This window comes from Takifugu flavidus, chromosome 10 (genome assembly GCF_003711565.1).
Source record: "Takifugu flavidus isolate HTHZ2018 chromosome 10, ASM371156v2, whole genome shotgun sequence".
NCBI lineage: Eukaryota > Metazoa > Chordata > Actinopteri > Tetraodontiformes > Tetraodontidae > Takifugu > Takifugu flavidus.
In genome coordinates this window covers 6,914,427-6,929,532 of record NC_079529.1, presented here as the reverse complement: position 1 = coordinate 6,929,532, position 15,106 = coordinate 6,914,427, and the positions used below count along the sequence as shown (strand labels likewise).

At 41.4% G+C, this 15,106-nt stretch overlaps 1 protein-coding gene and 1 long non-coding RNA gene across 4 annotated transcripts; one reads left to right on the top strand and one right to left on the bottom strand.

The window, feature by feature from the left end:
* Positions 1-276: 276 nt before the first annotated feature.
* ccka (cholecystokinin a) lies at positions 277-4,269 on the bottom strand. Of its 2 annotated transcripts, XM_057045771.1 has the most exons (5): positions 4,113-4,247; positions 3,200-3,341; positions 2,588-2,667; positions 2,303-2,483; positions 277-1,823 (listed from the first exon to the last, which is right to left on the bottom strand). In XM_057045771.1, the coding sequence occupies exons 3-5, from the start codon at positions 2,663-2,665 to the stop codon at positions 1,684-1,686; spliced, it is 399 nt and encodes a 132-aa protein (XP_056901751.1). In that variant the 5' UTR covers positions 2,666-2,667; positions 3,200-3,341; positions 4,113-4,247; the 3' UTR covers positions 277-1,683. The 2 variants fall into 2 exon arrangements, with proteins under 2 accessions (XP_056901751.1, XP_056901750.1); XM_057045770.1 differs by lacking the exon at positions 3,200-3,341 and having other exon boundaries at positions 4,113-4,269.
* Positions 4,270-5,615: 1,346 nt separating this feature from the next.
* Positions 5,616-14,410, top strand: LOC130532864 (uncharacterized). 2 transcript variants are annotated; one of them, XR_008952446.1, is made up of 4 exons: positions 5,616-5,671; positions 6,561-6,695; positions 6,835-7,018; positions 13,561-14,410. It is a non-coding gene; the product is annotated as an uncharacterized LOC130532864 (long non-coding RNA). The 2 variants fall into 2 exon arrangements; XR_008952445.1 differs by lacking the exon at positions 5,616-5,671 and adding an exon at positions 5,997-6,149.
* Positions 14,411-15,106: the final 696 nt, after the last annotated feature.

Below are 15,106 nucleotides of genomic sequence, written 5' to 3'. Positions count from 1 at the left end.
CATTTCCGTTTGGGGGCAGTGTAGAGCAGATAACTCCTGAGGGGTGTTATGTGATTGTAACATGCTTTTGCTTTTTAAGAAGGGTTATTTTCCACAATTGGGTTTTATTCCTCTGAAATTAGGGGCTTGAAGTCTATTTTATATCAGAGTTATTGGTAAATATAAGGACACCATCCATCTACTGCACAACATTTGAAATTTTTCTTTTTTCTAAATAGGTTTGAGCTACTTTTCATGACACTAGAGCAGACCTCTCCACCAAGATATGACACCCCCTTATTCTTTGTGTTACTTTATTTATTTGAGTTGATCATAAATCACAGACACATCAAACCCCACTCTCTTCTCATCAGAAATCAGAAACACTTAACATTTATATTGCTTAATGGCAATTGGACAGATTCACATCAGATACATTTTTTTTTTAAGCCTAAATCTCAATTCAGTTATGATTCCCAAACACCTGTGTGAATCCAACTTTATGTTCAGCCGTTCCCTCTCTTTGCTCCTCATTAGCATTTGATCCATCTCTGCCTGGATTCCTTCATTTTCACTCCCTGTCACGTTATTCTTCACAGAGGGACTGATGATACCTGGCATGATAATCTCAGCGGGTTTAAATACATTCTGCGGCCCGGTTCTGCCTGTAGATCTATATTTAACCGTATCCTTCGAAAGCCTGATTGATATTTACAACTTTCTAGGAAGTCGTATAGAATTTACGTTTTTTTCCCCCCTCTTCTACAGCAGCCACATTAAACCCTGAGATTAAAACCCACCGACTGTGCCCCCGGAACATAATAACATCGCAATCCTGAACAAATGCAGTCGCATTTCTCGCTGACATTAGAGGAAACAGGGCTTTTATTTTGAATCTGATTTGACGTGAGACTTGGTAGAAATGTTTATTACAGGCCTTCAGGAGCGCATACATACATACATATATAATTTTAATCATAAAACTCTCTCCTCTTGCTGTCTGCCTTCGTAACCCTGACTTGAATCAGCAATGAGGTCTATGATGCGTTGACAGGGAGGCCCACTCCGAGCTTGCGGTGGGCAGCTCATTGTGGTTTTGTTTTTTCACACTGCATGTTTAAACCCAGGGTTACTCTCTGTCCCTACTAAGAGACAATGATGCAGAACCTCAATGATTTTTGGATCACACTGTTTGAACAATCCTGTGCTGGAAGTGGAAGTTAGGATGTTATTCCCCCTTTGGATCTGCTAGCCGCTCATTAAAATCCAGTTAGCGGGGACACATTCTGAGACCCTCGTGCCTTCAAGGGATGTCTGAGAATTGCACTGGCTGTTTTCATTCCAAGTTTTTGATGCTTCCCATCGGAATAAAACTCGTTAGAGAAGAAATCAGCGGTTGAATTTGTGTCTTCAGCATAATTCTACCTACTTATAATAATTCTTTTTCTAACTACAATCTGCGATGTTTTCATCCCGACTGAATGGCTGGGTTTAAATATAATGTGGAGGGGAGCGATCTGGAGGGCGCTCTTCCTGACCATGCTCGAACATTAAACAATGGCGCTGAACTCTCTTGGGATGCAGAGGTCAGCCTGTGGTTAAAGAGTGCAGTGTGAAAAGGGCTCGTCGGTTGTGGGTAGCTTTTATTGGTGGGGTCAGGAGGGGGTGGGGGGTTCATAATTCGGTGAAAGTGAAGCCATGCCTTTAAGAAGAGTACTCATACTCCTCTGCACTGCGGCGTCCAAAGTCCATCCAGCCAACGTAGTCCCTGTCCTTTATCCTGTGGCTGGGAGCGAGTCCACTGGCTCTGCTGGTGATGGAAGTTCTGCTCTGGTAGGGAGAGCCTGGAGACACACACGACATGATGACGCACTTGGGACAGGGGGTTGGTTTGCTTTTTCTTCTCTGCTCGCGGTCACATTGTCTACCTTCAGGGAATATTTGATTTCAAACGATAACTCAGAAGGAGGTCCCCGAATTGAGACGTGCTGACCTGTTGTTTTGTAAAAGCTGTGGGCTCAGCAGGTCTCTGAGGGCGACTCGGATTCACAAAGATGTACAACCACAGAGAGAGATAGAGAGAGAGGAAGCAGAGGGTGATTGAAGGAAGGACGGAAGGAGATGAGGGGACAGAGAGAAGGCTGGAGGGAGGTGGGAAATGCCAGATGGTGGGACTAAGACACAGCATGAGTGATGGCCAATTGCAGGAAGATGGATGTCAGGGAGAAGAGGAATAAAACAGCCCCGGGAGCAAATGAAGATAAGGCGTGTGCATTCAACAAGGCAGGAAAGACATTTCATCACTTTACTACGTGCGGCTCACCTTTCCTGGAGAGCAGTCTGGCCAGAAGCTGGTTCAGGCTGTTCCGGGCATCAGCGCTATCCTGGGGTTGGTTGTAGTTGGTGAACTGGCCTGAAGGGGGCGCTGGAGCGGAGCGAGCCTGGCGTGTGTGGTGAGTGGGCAGGTTGTCTGACAGGAGAGCCTCACCCGGAGCATTCTGTGACTACGAGGGCAAACACATCCAGTTTCAATAGGCGGGAGGAGAGTTATAAGTGCGTGAAGGTGATGAAGTTTGCATTTTTTATTCTTACTTTTTACATTTCTTACCGTGACATGTGAGGGCAAACTCAGGGAACTGCTGGATAAAGCAGCCAGGAGGACGCACACACAGAGTCCTACATTCATGACTGGTAAAAGAGAAATAAAAAAAAAAGAAATACTGATTAACAAATCAGCTAATATGACTGCTTCACCCTCTTTCTGATACCCTTATGTAAGCTCATAAGCCAATAAAGCAAAAATAAAACATTACGAATGTTTGACCATGATTGACCTTTGGGGAAATTGACCTTTGATGGGCCAGCCAGACCCTCAGGCAGAGATTATTATTATTGTCTTTTTTTATCGCACGATCCTGCTCTTGCCATTTAACGCACTAGCAGAGTCCCAAAGGCAAAACAGGAAAATCATATTTGATATCAAGATCCCCCCCAGATTATTTGTTGCCTTCCTTAACATCCAAACACACCCATATTGAAATTTTACATGAATAATTTTGTTTGTTTGCATCCCAGAACTACTGAATTTGAGGTTGTTCTTCATGCATTTGTCAAGCAAAATGACTGATTCTCTGCGTTTATGCGTTTTGCTCCTGGAGTCCATCACATTAGCAGTGACGAAAGACAATCTCGCAGAGAATAATTGTCCAATTAGACAAACCAAAGTTGCCGCAAGGCTTTCAGCTCCTCATCCCTCAGAAGTGCTTCTCCCTCATGTTTGCTGTGATTATTAGAACTCTGTTTGCTGCCCAGCTCTGAACTGGTGTCCAGTTTCACATCGTCTCATGGGACGACTGATTTTCCTGGACGAAGCAGAAATAAGAGTTTACAAATCCAACCCCAACTGAGCGGGAGCACCTCACTGCAGCCCGCCGCTACCTTCTTAAATTTTAATTAAGTGATGTGAAGATGCTCCACATCGTTGTAATTCACGCCTGACGGCCCATCTGAATAATTTGCTTTAAATTGACACACTGGTGGTTTAAATACTCATTCTCTTGATGCTAATATAATTCCTATTAGCAGCTGGTCATTGTATCTAATTCATTATTCAACAAGCTGGTAATGATGTGGTACAGTAATGTTCATGAAAGCCCTCTCCTCTCCTCCTCCTCTCCTCTTATAAAAAAACAATAACCACTCAGTCATTTAAAGGAAATGGTGAATGACTGTGACAAATATGCCTCTTTTTTGAGCAGAATTTTGACTGAACGTACTGATTGATTATCTGCATTGACAGACATCAATTTAAATAGCTGTTTACAGCATCTGTAAAGTATTCACTCATTTAATTTTAAATATTTGACATGTCCTCTCCAATTTTTGACTCATACATCTTTACAATATGTGCTTGAGTGTTACTTAATAAAGTGAATTTAAAAATCACAATAAAAGGTCAAGTGATTTGAATATATTTAAATCAAGAGGTGACTCAAATCAATATCAATTCTCCATTATTAATTAAAAATCTGTAAATATATAAACACCTTCTGTCAGTTGAAAATAATGAATAGTGTAATTCTTCCCGCTGTACCATAAAATTTACATTTTATAACATTTATGTTTTTTCTTACCTGCAGTAGTTCGATTAAGAAGAGCGTAAAGAAGCTGAGCTGGGCTCCTACAGTGTTCCGTCTCTGACTGAGAGCATGACAGCGTCCACACCAGCCTTTATACTGATGCACAGGAAGTGGGAGGGGCCTGGTCATGTGGGAGGGGCCTGTCACTGGCGCAGAAACCGACATCAGTGACGCAAGAAAGGACGGCAAATGCACACACGCGTACATACGTCTGACCACACACACGCACGCGCATAAATGAAAGGACAAATGTGTCATCTTTGATTGAGGCCTCACCTGTGTGGGAAACCTCACCCACACACACACACACACACACACACACACACACACGCATGTACACTCTCTCTGTGATTGATCCAGAGGTATAACAAGCTGAAAGCTGTTTAAAGTATAGCACAAGGTTTTATGGTTATTATCCCACACAAATCAGAAACATGTAAATGGAGACACAGATTTTTTTTAAATGCCGTTTACACAGCAAATCTCTCTGCGTTCCGAAATGGTCACGATCCTTCAAACGTGGACCACTCGCTTGATTTATTTGCCGCTCTTTGAAACACAGCTCATAAAAGACTTTAGACACTAAAGAGTTTAGACTAAATCTTAAAGAGCGTCTGGCAGATTTAAATAGAACAGTTCGGAAGGAAGAATCTTATTAAAAGCCATCTTCCTGTGGCATCCAGTCAACCAATACTTGAGTGGAGCTCTTTTATTGAGGTATGCAGGCAGTCGTGTCGACTAAAGATACACAACTTTGCTAACTTAATTCAGCTATTCCTGGTATGCCTGTTTGAAGGGTGATTTGCTTGCAGAGGCTGCCAGATTTAAAGCGGTTCATCCACTGTAAAGGTCACAGAAAGCCAATAAAGGTGCTCTGAAAAACACTTGTTTTTGTTGTTTTTGCGTAGTTCAGGGCCTAAAACTTCTGCGGCTCTCTGAGGATCACTGCTGGCTTTGTTCGGGCGAAATCTGAAAAATAAGTTATATAAACTTGTATTATGTGGGTGTTTATCCTTTAAAAAAAAAAAAATCTTATCCATCCTAATGTGCCTTCCACAGAGTTTGGTATATAAAAAGTAAAGCTGCGCCATCGCCAAATGATTAAAAAAAGAAATTATGTCACAAAACTTAGAGGAACAATAAATCTTGTGAGTTTGATCTTGTTTTAACATGTACCTGGTAACACAACGAAGAAATTCCAACCGTGCATTTTTCTACCCGTGCTGTTGAATCCATTTCTTTTAGAGAATCACCTTTTATCTGTTTATCTCCCCCCTGATTCCTGAAAGTGTCATTAGCAGCTGTCTAATTTTTGATTGGGGGGGCTTCCACCTAAACACTGTCAATAGCACCTGTTCAAGCACCTCACTTCAAGATGAGACTTGTATGCTTGTGTGTTTGCAGAAACTGCATCTTAGAACTTTTTTTATTGCACGTATTTCATCTCGCCCAGCTGCCCTCATCCCTCCATTTACATTATAATCCACAAGGGGGCTACAGGGATAAACATCCACCTCCACCAGGAGCATGCATGTGGTTCTCCGTCTAAACTGGTAAAAGCAAATAAGCTACCGTCTGCAGCGGTGCCAGTGTGATGTAACACAACTTGAATTAAGCCACATAATAACCTTTAATATAGGGTATGAATGCAGTGAGTACTGACTGTTGTCTTTATTCACTGCATCTGCTTTATTTTGCCGGAACGGTTAATATTTAAAGGTCAATATTGTGAGATGAGATAAATGTGGTCTTTAAGATTTATTATGAGCCCTCATCACACTATAAAGATCGTGATGATTAAGGTGATTCAAATAGATACATAAGATGGGAAAAAAATCAGCTATGTTAGCATATTTTCGAAAAAGATTCATCTCACGGGGACCGTGAACGCACCATCATTAAGACACCTGTGTGGCTACTGTTAGCCAACATGCTAGGCTCAGTTGAATAAACGTTGATTACAGTCAGAGAGGGATATTTTTAAAAAAAAATAATTCTCTTGTTTTGTGGTGCGGAATGACCGTGTCAGAGGTAAATTTTTGTTATCTCTGTTTGTTAACGATATCGCTGTTGTTAACATGAGTTAAAGTTATTAGCCTGTTGTTGATTGCACCGACACAGGAAATAACGGGAGTGCTCCAAATGAATGTGGCCTATTTGTTAGGAGCGGACGCTGCTGTTTGGTCGATGACAATAAAACAATTTTACTTAAACTTTTTTATTCCTCGCAGCACAGTCGCATTATTGTGGTGTGTAAGGTTTGAGGAGCTTTTAGTCGTACTAACTCACCCTTCTGGTGCGGCTCCTGACCGCGTCCATTGCCTACAGCCGCATTTATTGCTCCTCAATGTTTAAAAACAAATTGATCTATTTGGCTGGCTTTCTATTTACCAACCATTTCCTCTGTCTTTTGTGTTATCCGTGGAAACATGACCAACAAAGACAGTGAATTTTCAGGAGAAGGAGAGTCAGACCAGGCTTGGACCTCTGGCGTGTGGTTCTGAAGTGACACAGGCAGTTCTGAAAGATCTGGACATGTTCGTATCACCTCTTGGTGTTCTGTTCAACTGGGCAAAGGTGGTAATAATGTTTTATTAAAAACATAAATGAGAAAGTATCCTATAGTGGCCGTTAAGATTGAGAATTCCAGCTTTATTTGGAGCTGGAAGAAGAACCCGTGGTCCTTGTTAACTGAGCGTGCTCCGTTATTCCACAGATGATGCAAAAACAGTGCAACCACATCAGGGACCTGCAGGCCCGGGTTGTTTTTCATCTTCTGACAATGGAAATCAGGGAGAGCCCCGGCGACCATCGGGAGAAAGTAAAGGGAGAACCCACGCCTCTTTGCGGCCCACCCTGGGGACAGGACATGTCCAGCTCCCTCTGATGAGAAAGCTTGAGTGAGTTTGTGTCTAAATGGTATATTTGCACACAGTACATGCAGATCTTAAAGCACATGCAAAAATTGCCAGAACCGAAAACTATGAACTTAAACCCGGGCAGCAGAAAATAATGGGTGCAAAATTCAACAACTATTTCCTCTGCAAACAATATCAATGAAACCTATATGACATATACAACTGCAGGACTGATTTCATCTTGTTCCTTAATATATATATTTTAGACACTACTGTCTCAGTTGCTGCAATTTCCCGTGAGACCACAGCTAATCCCCATGGCAACCTACAACACAATAACTGTTTTCCAGTCCAAATATATCTATATAAAAACACTAATGTCAAGGTAGCAAAACTGTCCAATATTGTCGCTCAAATAAATATTGAACTTCTGTGCGAACCAGGAACAAAGACACAATAGGCGTGTATGTCCAGTCTTCCATCACATTCTGGGGTGGATTCATATCATACATCATTGCTTTCTTTAAGTATTGAAGACAAGCCTTCAGGGGGCCAATGAACAGGCCTCATGTGTCCAAATGTCAATTCTGAGGTCCAGGTCAGGCTCTGGGTTAGACTTTGTATAGTACCCAGGGTTGTGGAGCTATTTGTGTGTGTGTGTCCATGTGAGAGAGAGAAAGACTTTGGCTCCCTCCAGGCAGCGTGGCACCAATAAAAAGGTGACAGAAACAGGCCATTGAAAAGATGGACTGAAAATGAGAAAGGACGTCAGGCTGGGTTATAAAAGAAAAAAAAATTGACATTAGTGCTTCGCTGTGTTCAAAAAGCAGAACGACTTCATCCTTCAAGTTGGTTCTCGAGCTTTGAGGGTTTGTTCTGAAGATGAGCAGTTGAGTTGTTAACTCGCTGATTTATTACAGAGTCAGGACACAACCCTGATTAGAATTTTTCTTATCAAGCTTGCCAAATTTGCAAATAGATGCCGAACGCGCCAGCCCAAATGAAAGGAGGCTGATGTGAGCAGAATACACCAGCAGCAGCGATGTGGGCGTCAGGATGGCGAGGGAGCCGAGCTCAGAGGGAACGGCATCGATCAACGGCCGCTCTGCTTGCTGACCCGGGCCAGCGGTCATGAGCCTTGGGTATTTTTGAGTAATCCTAACTGAGAAGCAGACACACAAGTGCAAGAGGACACCTTGCCCGTTGAAAACTAAATAGGACGGGGCAAAGTCTGTGTCCCACAGTCAATAATGGTTCGTGTAGCGCAACAGAAATGCTGTTAGCTCAGCAAGACCGCAAGCGACGCGGTAATTCTCAAATTAAACAGATGTACGGAGTTATTTTTTCACGTTTTAGCATGTGAGCTTTTAGGAATGTTTGCTAAAGAGTAAAAAATGGAGGTTAATTGAAAATCCATCAGGTCTCCATGCTTCCCCAGGCAGCTGACCGAGTCCTCATCCATACAGTACGGGGCTGAAGCATTCATTTTAGAGTCCAGTTCTTCCTCCTGCCAGTTATTTCTCAGAATAAACAAAGACAATATGATTACCGTAGTTCAATTTCTACTTGCATAATGCATCTAGTCTCCTGCCAGCTATTGTACCCCTCTGGTGACCAGTACGTGACTCAGGGAAGGCGACGTTATTCTGTGATTTAAACATGCCTACGTGTAAAGCCCCAGACCTCTTCCACGTGTGCAGCGTGTATTCACGCCATGTGTGTTCTGATGAACTGAGCAGCGCACACAGATATGGGGCGGGTTTATTATACAGCGCACTCTGTTTTTATTGTCCTCTTTTCATGCAATCTTGATGGATAGTATTACCTTTTTACTTTCAGAGTTGTGTGCACGCAAACAATCTCAATGACCTTTGTGTAACTATGGGGACGTAATATGCTGCTGCACACAAGTGCTATAGACACGGCCGACTCAGCCGTGTATTCATTTGACACACACGGAAAACAAACATTGTTGTCATTAATGCGGGTTCGGTGATCAGTCATCGTAATGTAGCTGCCGAATATGAATCACAGGATCAACAACTCTTTGTTTCTTTGTCTTCTCCATGTAACGTGATAGAGAGCAGCTGGATGGGCCGCACCAACACTCATCCATCACACGTTCCCGCATGGACGTGTTAGTCAAATGAGGTGGGGAACCTTCAGGTTTCTGCTCCCCAACATGGTTTTTTGACAATTTCGTCTGATCTGTTATCAATTTTTAGCGAAACACGCTGCCTTTCATAAGCTAGTTGTTATTAAATTTCACAGTAGAGGACCTACATCTCCAGTTTGTAAAAGTATTTACCTGAAGTATACCTCTGTGGGTTTGCACCACAGGAAATGGAAACAATTACAGCTGCAGGAACACCATTTTCAGGAACACATTTAATTCAGGTTAGCTGTGCACAAAGTATTTTCTGGCTCATAAATGACGCTAGTACAAATGGACAACTAGATCTATGCTGACGGCTAGCCAATATGGAGAAATGCTTCTAAAACTTAGCAGCAGATTCATTCCTCCTTGTTCCAGAGACAGTAATCTGCAGCATATGGAGCTCCAAGTTTCCACCATCACCTTTAATGAGGTCAACATGTCCCGAGTACATAAGTATTTTCATACATTGTAACTAACGTGTATGCTCACATTGATCACGAGAGTGGATGTTGTTAGCATTGCTCACTTCATGGTTGCACCTACTCTAAGCTAAAACAACATTTAATGGTAGGTTAATACTGAAGGTTTGCTTGGGAAACATCAATGTTAATACTTCAGGGTTACTTCATAGTTTAGCGTTAAGTGTTAGGGGAAAAGAGGATGAAATTCACAGTACGAGCAGCCGTTTGGAGCATCTTTTATCACTGCCTCACTAAATTACTTTTACCTCATCTGGTATACCCTGACTGTTTACTGACTGTTTTTTTTGTCCTTCTCCAGTCAAATGACACAGTGTTTAGCCCTGGTTGGTGTGATGTGTAATTGGGGAAGCTTCAAGAACAAAGGCACCCTGGGAAAGAGAGGTTTAATTGGATCCCGCTCACTTGACGGTCACTTGTCTCTTATGAAGAACAAAAAAACATCATCTGTTATGCACAAAGACGGCGGTAATCACGGTCAGTGCAGCATTTGTGTGCTGCGCTCACCTTTACCGTCCTTTATTTTAACCATCTTTTCGAGTTGATGAGGCATTTTGGCTGTGTTTAATTGTAACTCTTCATCCCTATTCAGATCGTTTTGCTCAGATGCAGATATATCGTCCCTTGTGGCTGGTAATATAATCCCTCAAGCTAATTGGAAGGGACTGACCTGGCTTGAAAATTGAGCCTAAATTATTTTGCATATTAAAGCCCAAAAACCCTGTTTTCTTTAATGTCAATTACCAAGCAACTCCATGTTTCCAGTAAGTTATGCTGCTCAACCATCGTGCTTTTACCACCTGCCATCTTCATTGATGTATTATGATTCGCCATTAGCGGCTAGCAGGCCCTTATCTGAAAATGGCATTTTCTTCAAACAGAAATCATCTTTTACCCGCTAAGTAGCGATTAGTCATAATGCCGCCTGTTGCTGACAGAGATGGGGAAAAAACAAAGCTTCCTGTTAAAGTGTGACTTGCAATTTGTCTCGCATCAAGAAATGGCTCTCATTAAGAAGGGAGATGAGAGGTGGGACAGTCATGGAGCATCTGTAATGAGTCACAAACAGAAGCTTATGATTTGGCTTGTTAATTGTTTGAATAATCTTAACTTTTGCTGAGTTTCTGAGCTATTATTTTCCTCCACTTGGCTGTGCAATCGGAGAATTCATTACCCTTCCCATTTTCATCGTCGACTGAAAGTTTACTTAACTTCCACACAGATGGTTTGGTTATCTTCAGCCTTTATCATTTGTCCATTATTATGCTTAGATCCTGTTCTAATTTCTCTCATCACAGCTGGAGTCGTTTGATGGTTAGATTGGACTCTTAAAAACGTCACTTAAGATTTGTGTTATTCATATAAAACCAATCCAAGTGGAGATTTTATCATTTCGGCGCTCATATAAAAGTTAAATATCAGGAGGACAAAGCTTAAAAAGTCAATTCTCCTGAAAACATTACAGCATTAATCATTTAACATGCCCAATTTGTACTGGTACTATAATGAGCATGATAGTATAACTTTTTTAATCATTATATCCTTGATTTTGATAATAACATTCACAGTGCAGTGCTGAGAGGTAATGTTAACATGTAATGACACAATAATAAAAAAAAAAGCCTAACAGTTTCAGCAGGTTGAATTTGGCAAGACAAGAGACTCTCGTATGCCTGTGCTGATTAACCATGATGGCAGCAATACCCATATTTATCATGAATGCAAGCGAATAAACAAAGTTGCAGTAAATAAAGTCAAAATCGCACTATTGCACCGAATCTGCTGAAGTTAAGTTATCAAAACCTGAGGAAGAAGGAGGCAATGATGTGGCAATGATCACGCGTCCCCGATAAGGAGGAGCGGCGGCTCTAGAGTATCTACCCCACAGCTCAGCGTATGGACGGGGACAGAGGACCCATGTTTATTTAACAAAATAATCACTATTCTTCACAAAAATTGGCTTTAATCCTCTGTTCCATGTATAGTATCTCTATAAATGATTACTTGTCCAAACTGTAATCTACTGTACTGCAACCCACTGCACTGCTTGTTGCGATGAGTATGATGATGACGATGGTTTCCTGCAAAAAACGATGAGTAGGATTAAGAGTATGGACCATTAGTGTCAACCATGGGGTCATAAATCACCGTTAAAACTGACCCTTTAATTAGCCGAGCGAATCGATGGCAAGCTGCAACTACCTAATAAAACTAAGATAAACGAGGGGAAACCTGAGATAAACGAGGGAGATTTCAGTGACACTTCCTTGCGCAGACATGCAGATGCATTGATGCTAATCTGTTGGATCTTTGTTCTTCACACGATGTGCTTTTTAAGAAGAAACAAGAGGCCGATAGTTGGCTCTTCACTTGAATATCAAATAACTACATACTGTGGAGAGTGTTCATACTCTGAGTCAGGGCAATCAAAGCTGAAGACACTTCAGATCTAAGGGTGCAGACACCGGAACACAAGACCCTCCAGTTTTACTCTGTGGACCATGTTTAAAAAGACTTTTCTACTGTGAGAAGCTGGCAGTTGATGTATTTATCTATTTTTAGCAAAACTGCGGCATCGCAATCAGTATAAGAAAATTCAGCAGTATAAGAAAGATGTTTTTTAGAAGGAGAGACAAGGAGTTAGAAAACATGATGTGCTTGAGCAGAGAGACCACTCGAAGGAGGGGATTCAGTCCTCATTAACAAAGTAGCGTGTCTGTGCATAAGAGCCCTTGTGGACCCCAGTAAAATCCAGCTGCAGGATGGCTGTTTGTTGTGTGTTCGCTGGCCACGGGGGGAGAGCACTGACGTCAGCACGGCGCAGACGCAATACCTAGCAAATGTGACGCCATGTTCTCGCGTGTCAGGAGCTCTCACGCGTACGGATATTCTTAAAAATTCACCTTTTGGCCTGATGGTGACGTGTGGGCTTGACGTTGCTTGGCACTTACACAGGGGGGATTCTCATTACCATGCCAGCCCATATTAGAGTCAGGCCTGCTGAAAATGCTAATTATGGTGCCAAAAGTAATTTTGCACAAAGTTTAATAACTGCAGCTCTCAATATTTTACAGCCACTGTGTAAGGCCTTTGAGCTATTGCAGTTAGCATTTTAGCTTTGATTTATAACAGATGACGACGATGTCGTCGGACGCCGGTGTCTGATTGGCTAATATTTAGGTGCCATTTAGATGTGTATCTGATAAGATTTTTTTAACAGCAATATCCCACCCCAAGGTATTCATCATTGGTTCATTAGCAGTCTGACATTTAAATCATATATCGGCCCGATTGATGATTTTTGGTCTCATAAGGAGTTGGTGAAATTTCGAAAAAGGTTCAGTGGCGTTAAAGCTCCACAGATTCAGACGTGAGTGTTTTTCTGCCTTTAGCTCGTTGCTAATACAAAGCAATGCTTTGATGGCCTCTGGGGTTCTAGGTTCTATGTTCGTATAAATAGGTGTGAGTTTGTACAGTTGATACAGATTTGGTGACCGAGTGGAGATCGGTCACTCGAGAGGTTCTGGATAGTTACAATCTCAAGCAGAGCCTCTGTTGTTGCAAGTCACCATAAAGACATTAGGTTTTAACTGCAGGAGATAGATGCTATAAAACACACACCTGACACACACTTAAATATGACCCTAATGTGTATAAAGTACACCGATCAGCAGGATCCGCCTGATATCAAAGTGGCTGGGGAGAGGAGCAGATAAGAAGATTCACTCGGTTTATGAAGTGTGGTGGTAATCATGAGGGTTCATGTGATCACAAAATTTTAATTGAATTCCATCTAACGTTTGTTGTTTTGTATTATTGGCTAACTGAGAAGTGATTAGTTTTTATGTTTTTGATGAAACACGATGGTTGCGATGAGCAATATTCAGGCCCGTTGGGCTCCAAAGTGGCGTCTCTCATGAATATTCATGAATATTTTCTTCCTACAGTTCGGACCAGGGTGGTTGACAAATCCCTGCAGCTGTAATTGGGATGTGCTGGATTTTCCTGATTGGCCGGTCTGGAGTGTGGATGTTGCAGCACCCCTTTTCCTGTGGATTATTTAGGATGGATGGCTCTCTGATATCCCTATTTGTTGATCTTTGGCACCGACCGCGCAGCGTATTTCATGCCGGGGTTTGCTGCGAACGCCGCAAACATCCTGCGGTTGCTCGGGCCAGTTACATTTGCATCTGATGGTGAGCGGTCTCAGCAGCTAAATGGACTCTTGGTTTGCATTACTGTGGAACCCGTGAAGCACAACTGCTGCACTCATCAATCATTTAGAAGACAACACTTTGCCTTTTCTGAGAGGGAACCTGTTTAAAATAAATGGAAGCGTAACACAAACAGAAACTGTTCCATGTAAATTCCCCTCAAAGCAGCAGTTATTACCAATTAATTGCTGATCAAAAGTATAGAACTCTATCAACAATAACACAAGAACGTACACATGAGTAAATGCGACGTCTCCGTCATGCCGAGTTATCTGGATTCATATTTTCCTGATGACGCAGTTGATCCAAGCGGCTAAATATAACTTTGCGCTGGAAATGTCCAAACTGTTTCAATCTTGAATGAAAAAGAAGGAAAAACCCCACATCAGCTCCCCGTGTGGTGTGACGCTCTGATAACCCAGAAAAGAGGAGCCATCTTCTCCGCATCTTTCTTTTTTCCCTTTTTTCATAGTACGAGATGGGGGAAAAAATCTTGACTATAAAAAAGTAATCTTCCCTTCATTTGGACCCTTTACCCACTTTTGAATGATTAAAGTCAAATAATTAAAAAATGTCATATTTACCAGTGAGCTGTCATCTTTATAGTGTTTTCCTCCCTGTAGAAGCCATTCAGAAGGCTTCAGTTTAGAATAAATACGCTGCTGAAATGTGACATTTGTACAATTATGGTAATTGCATCAGTATTGACATTAGGAAAACATAAAATAACACCATGTTTGTGTTTTGGATTGCACAGAAGTGTCTGAATCACTTCCAACTTGTCTAATAATGAAGCTGCTCATTCTACTAATTGGCGGCAACTGAAAAACAAAACAGTGCCAAAATTGCCACTAAAATCTGTCAAAAAGCAAAGTATTAGCAGCCAATCATTTAGAACAAAAAACTAATAAAATGCAACAAAGAAAAGATTTAAAAGACACGCATTGATCCTAAATTATGGGAATTTTCCCTACATGCATTATAGTATATATATATAGATATACTGTATATAGATATATATATATATAGATATACATATCTATATATATCTATATATATAGATATATATATAGATATATAAAAGTATAAAAGTATAATCGATATATATAGATATACATCTATATATATCGATTATACTTTTTTGTGAAATTCAGCCAAAACTTGTCAAATCAAACCTTATATGCACTAAAAGCATCAGATAAAACTCACCAAATCTGTCATGATTCACAAATTAAAAAAGCTTTAGTTGTTAATTTCAGAGAATAAAAATCATGTGTGT

Excerpts from the sequence above, each read along its gene's own strand:
- ccka (XM_057045770.1), bottom strand. The coding sequence starts at position 2,665 with ATGAATGTAGGACTCTGTGTGTGCGTCCTCCTGGCTGCTTTATCCAGC. Across the intron at positions 2,484-2,587 it reads GTTTGCCCTCACATGTCACG|TCACAGAATGCTCCGGGTGA; the intron begins GTAAGAAATGTA and ends TTGCCCTCGTAG. Across the intron at positions 1,824-2,302 it reads CAGACTGCTCTCCAGGAAAG|GCTCTCCCTACCAGAGCAGA; the intron begins GTGAGCCGCACG and ends GTGTGTCTCCAG.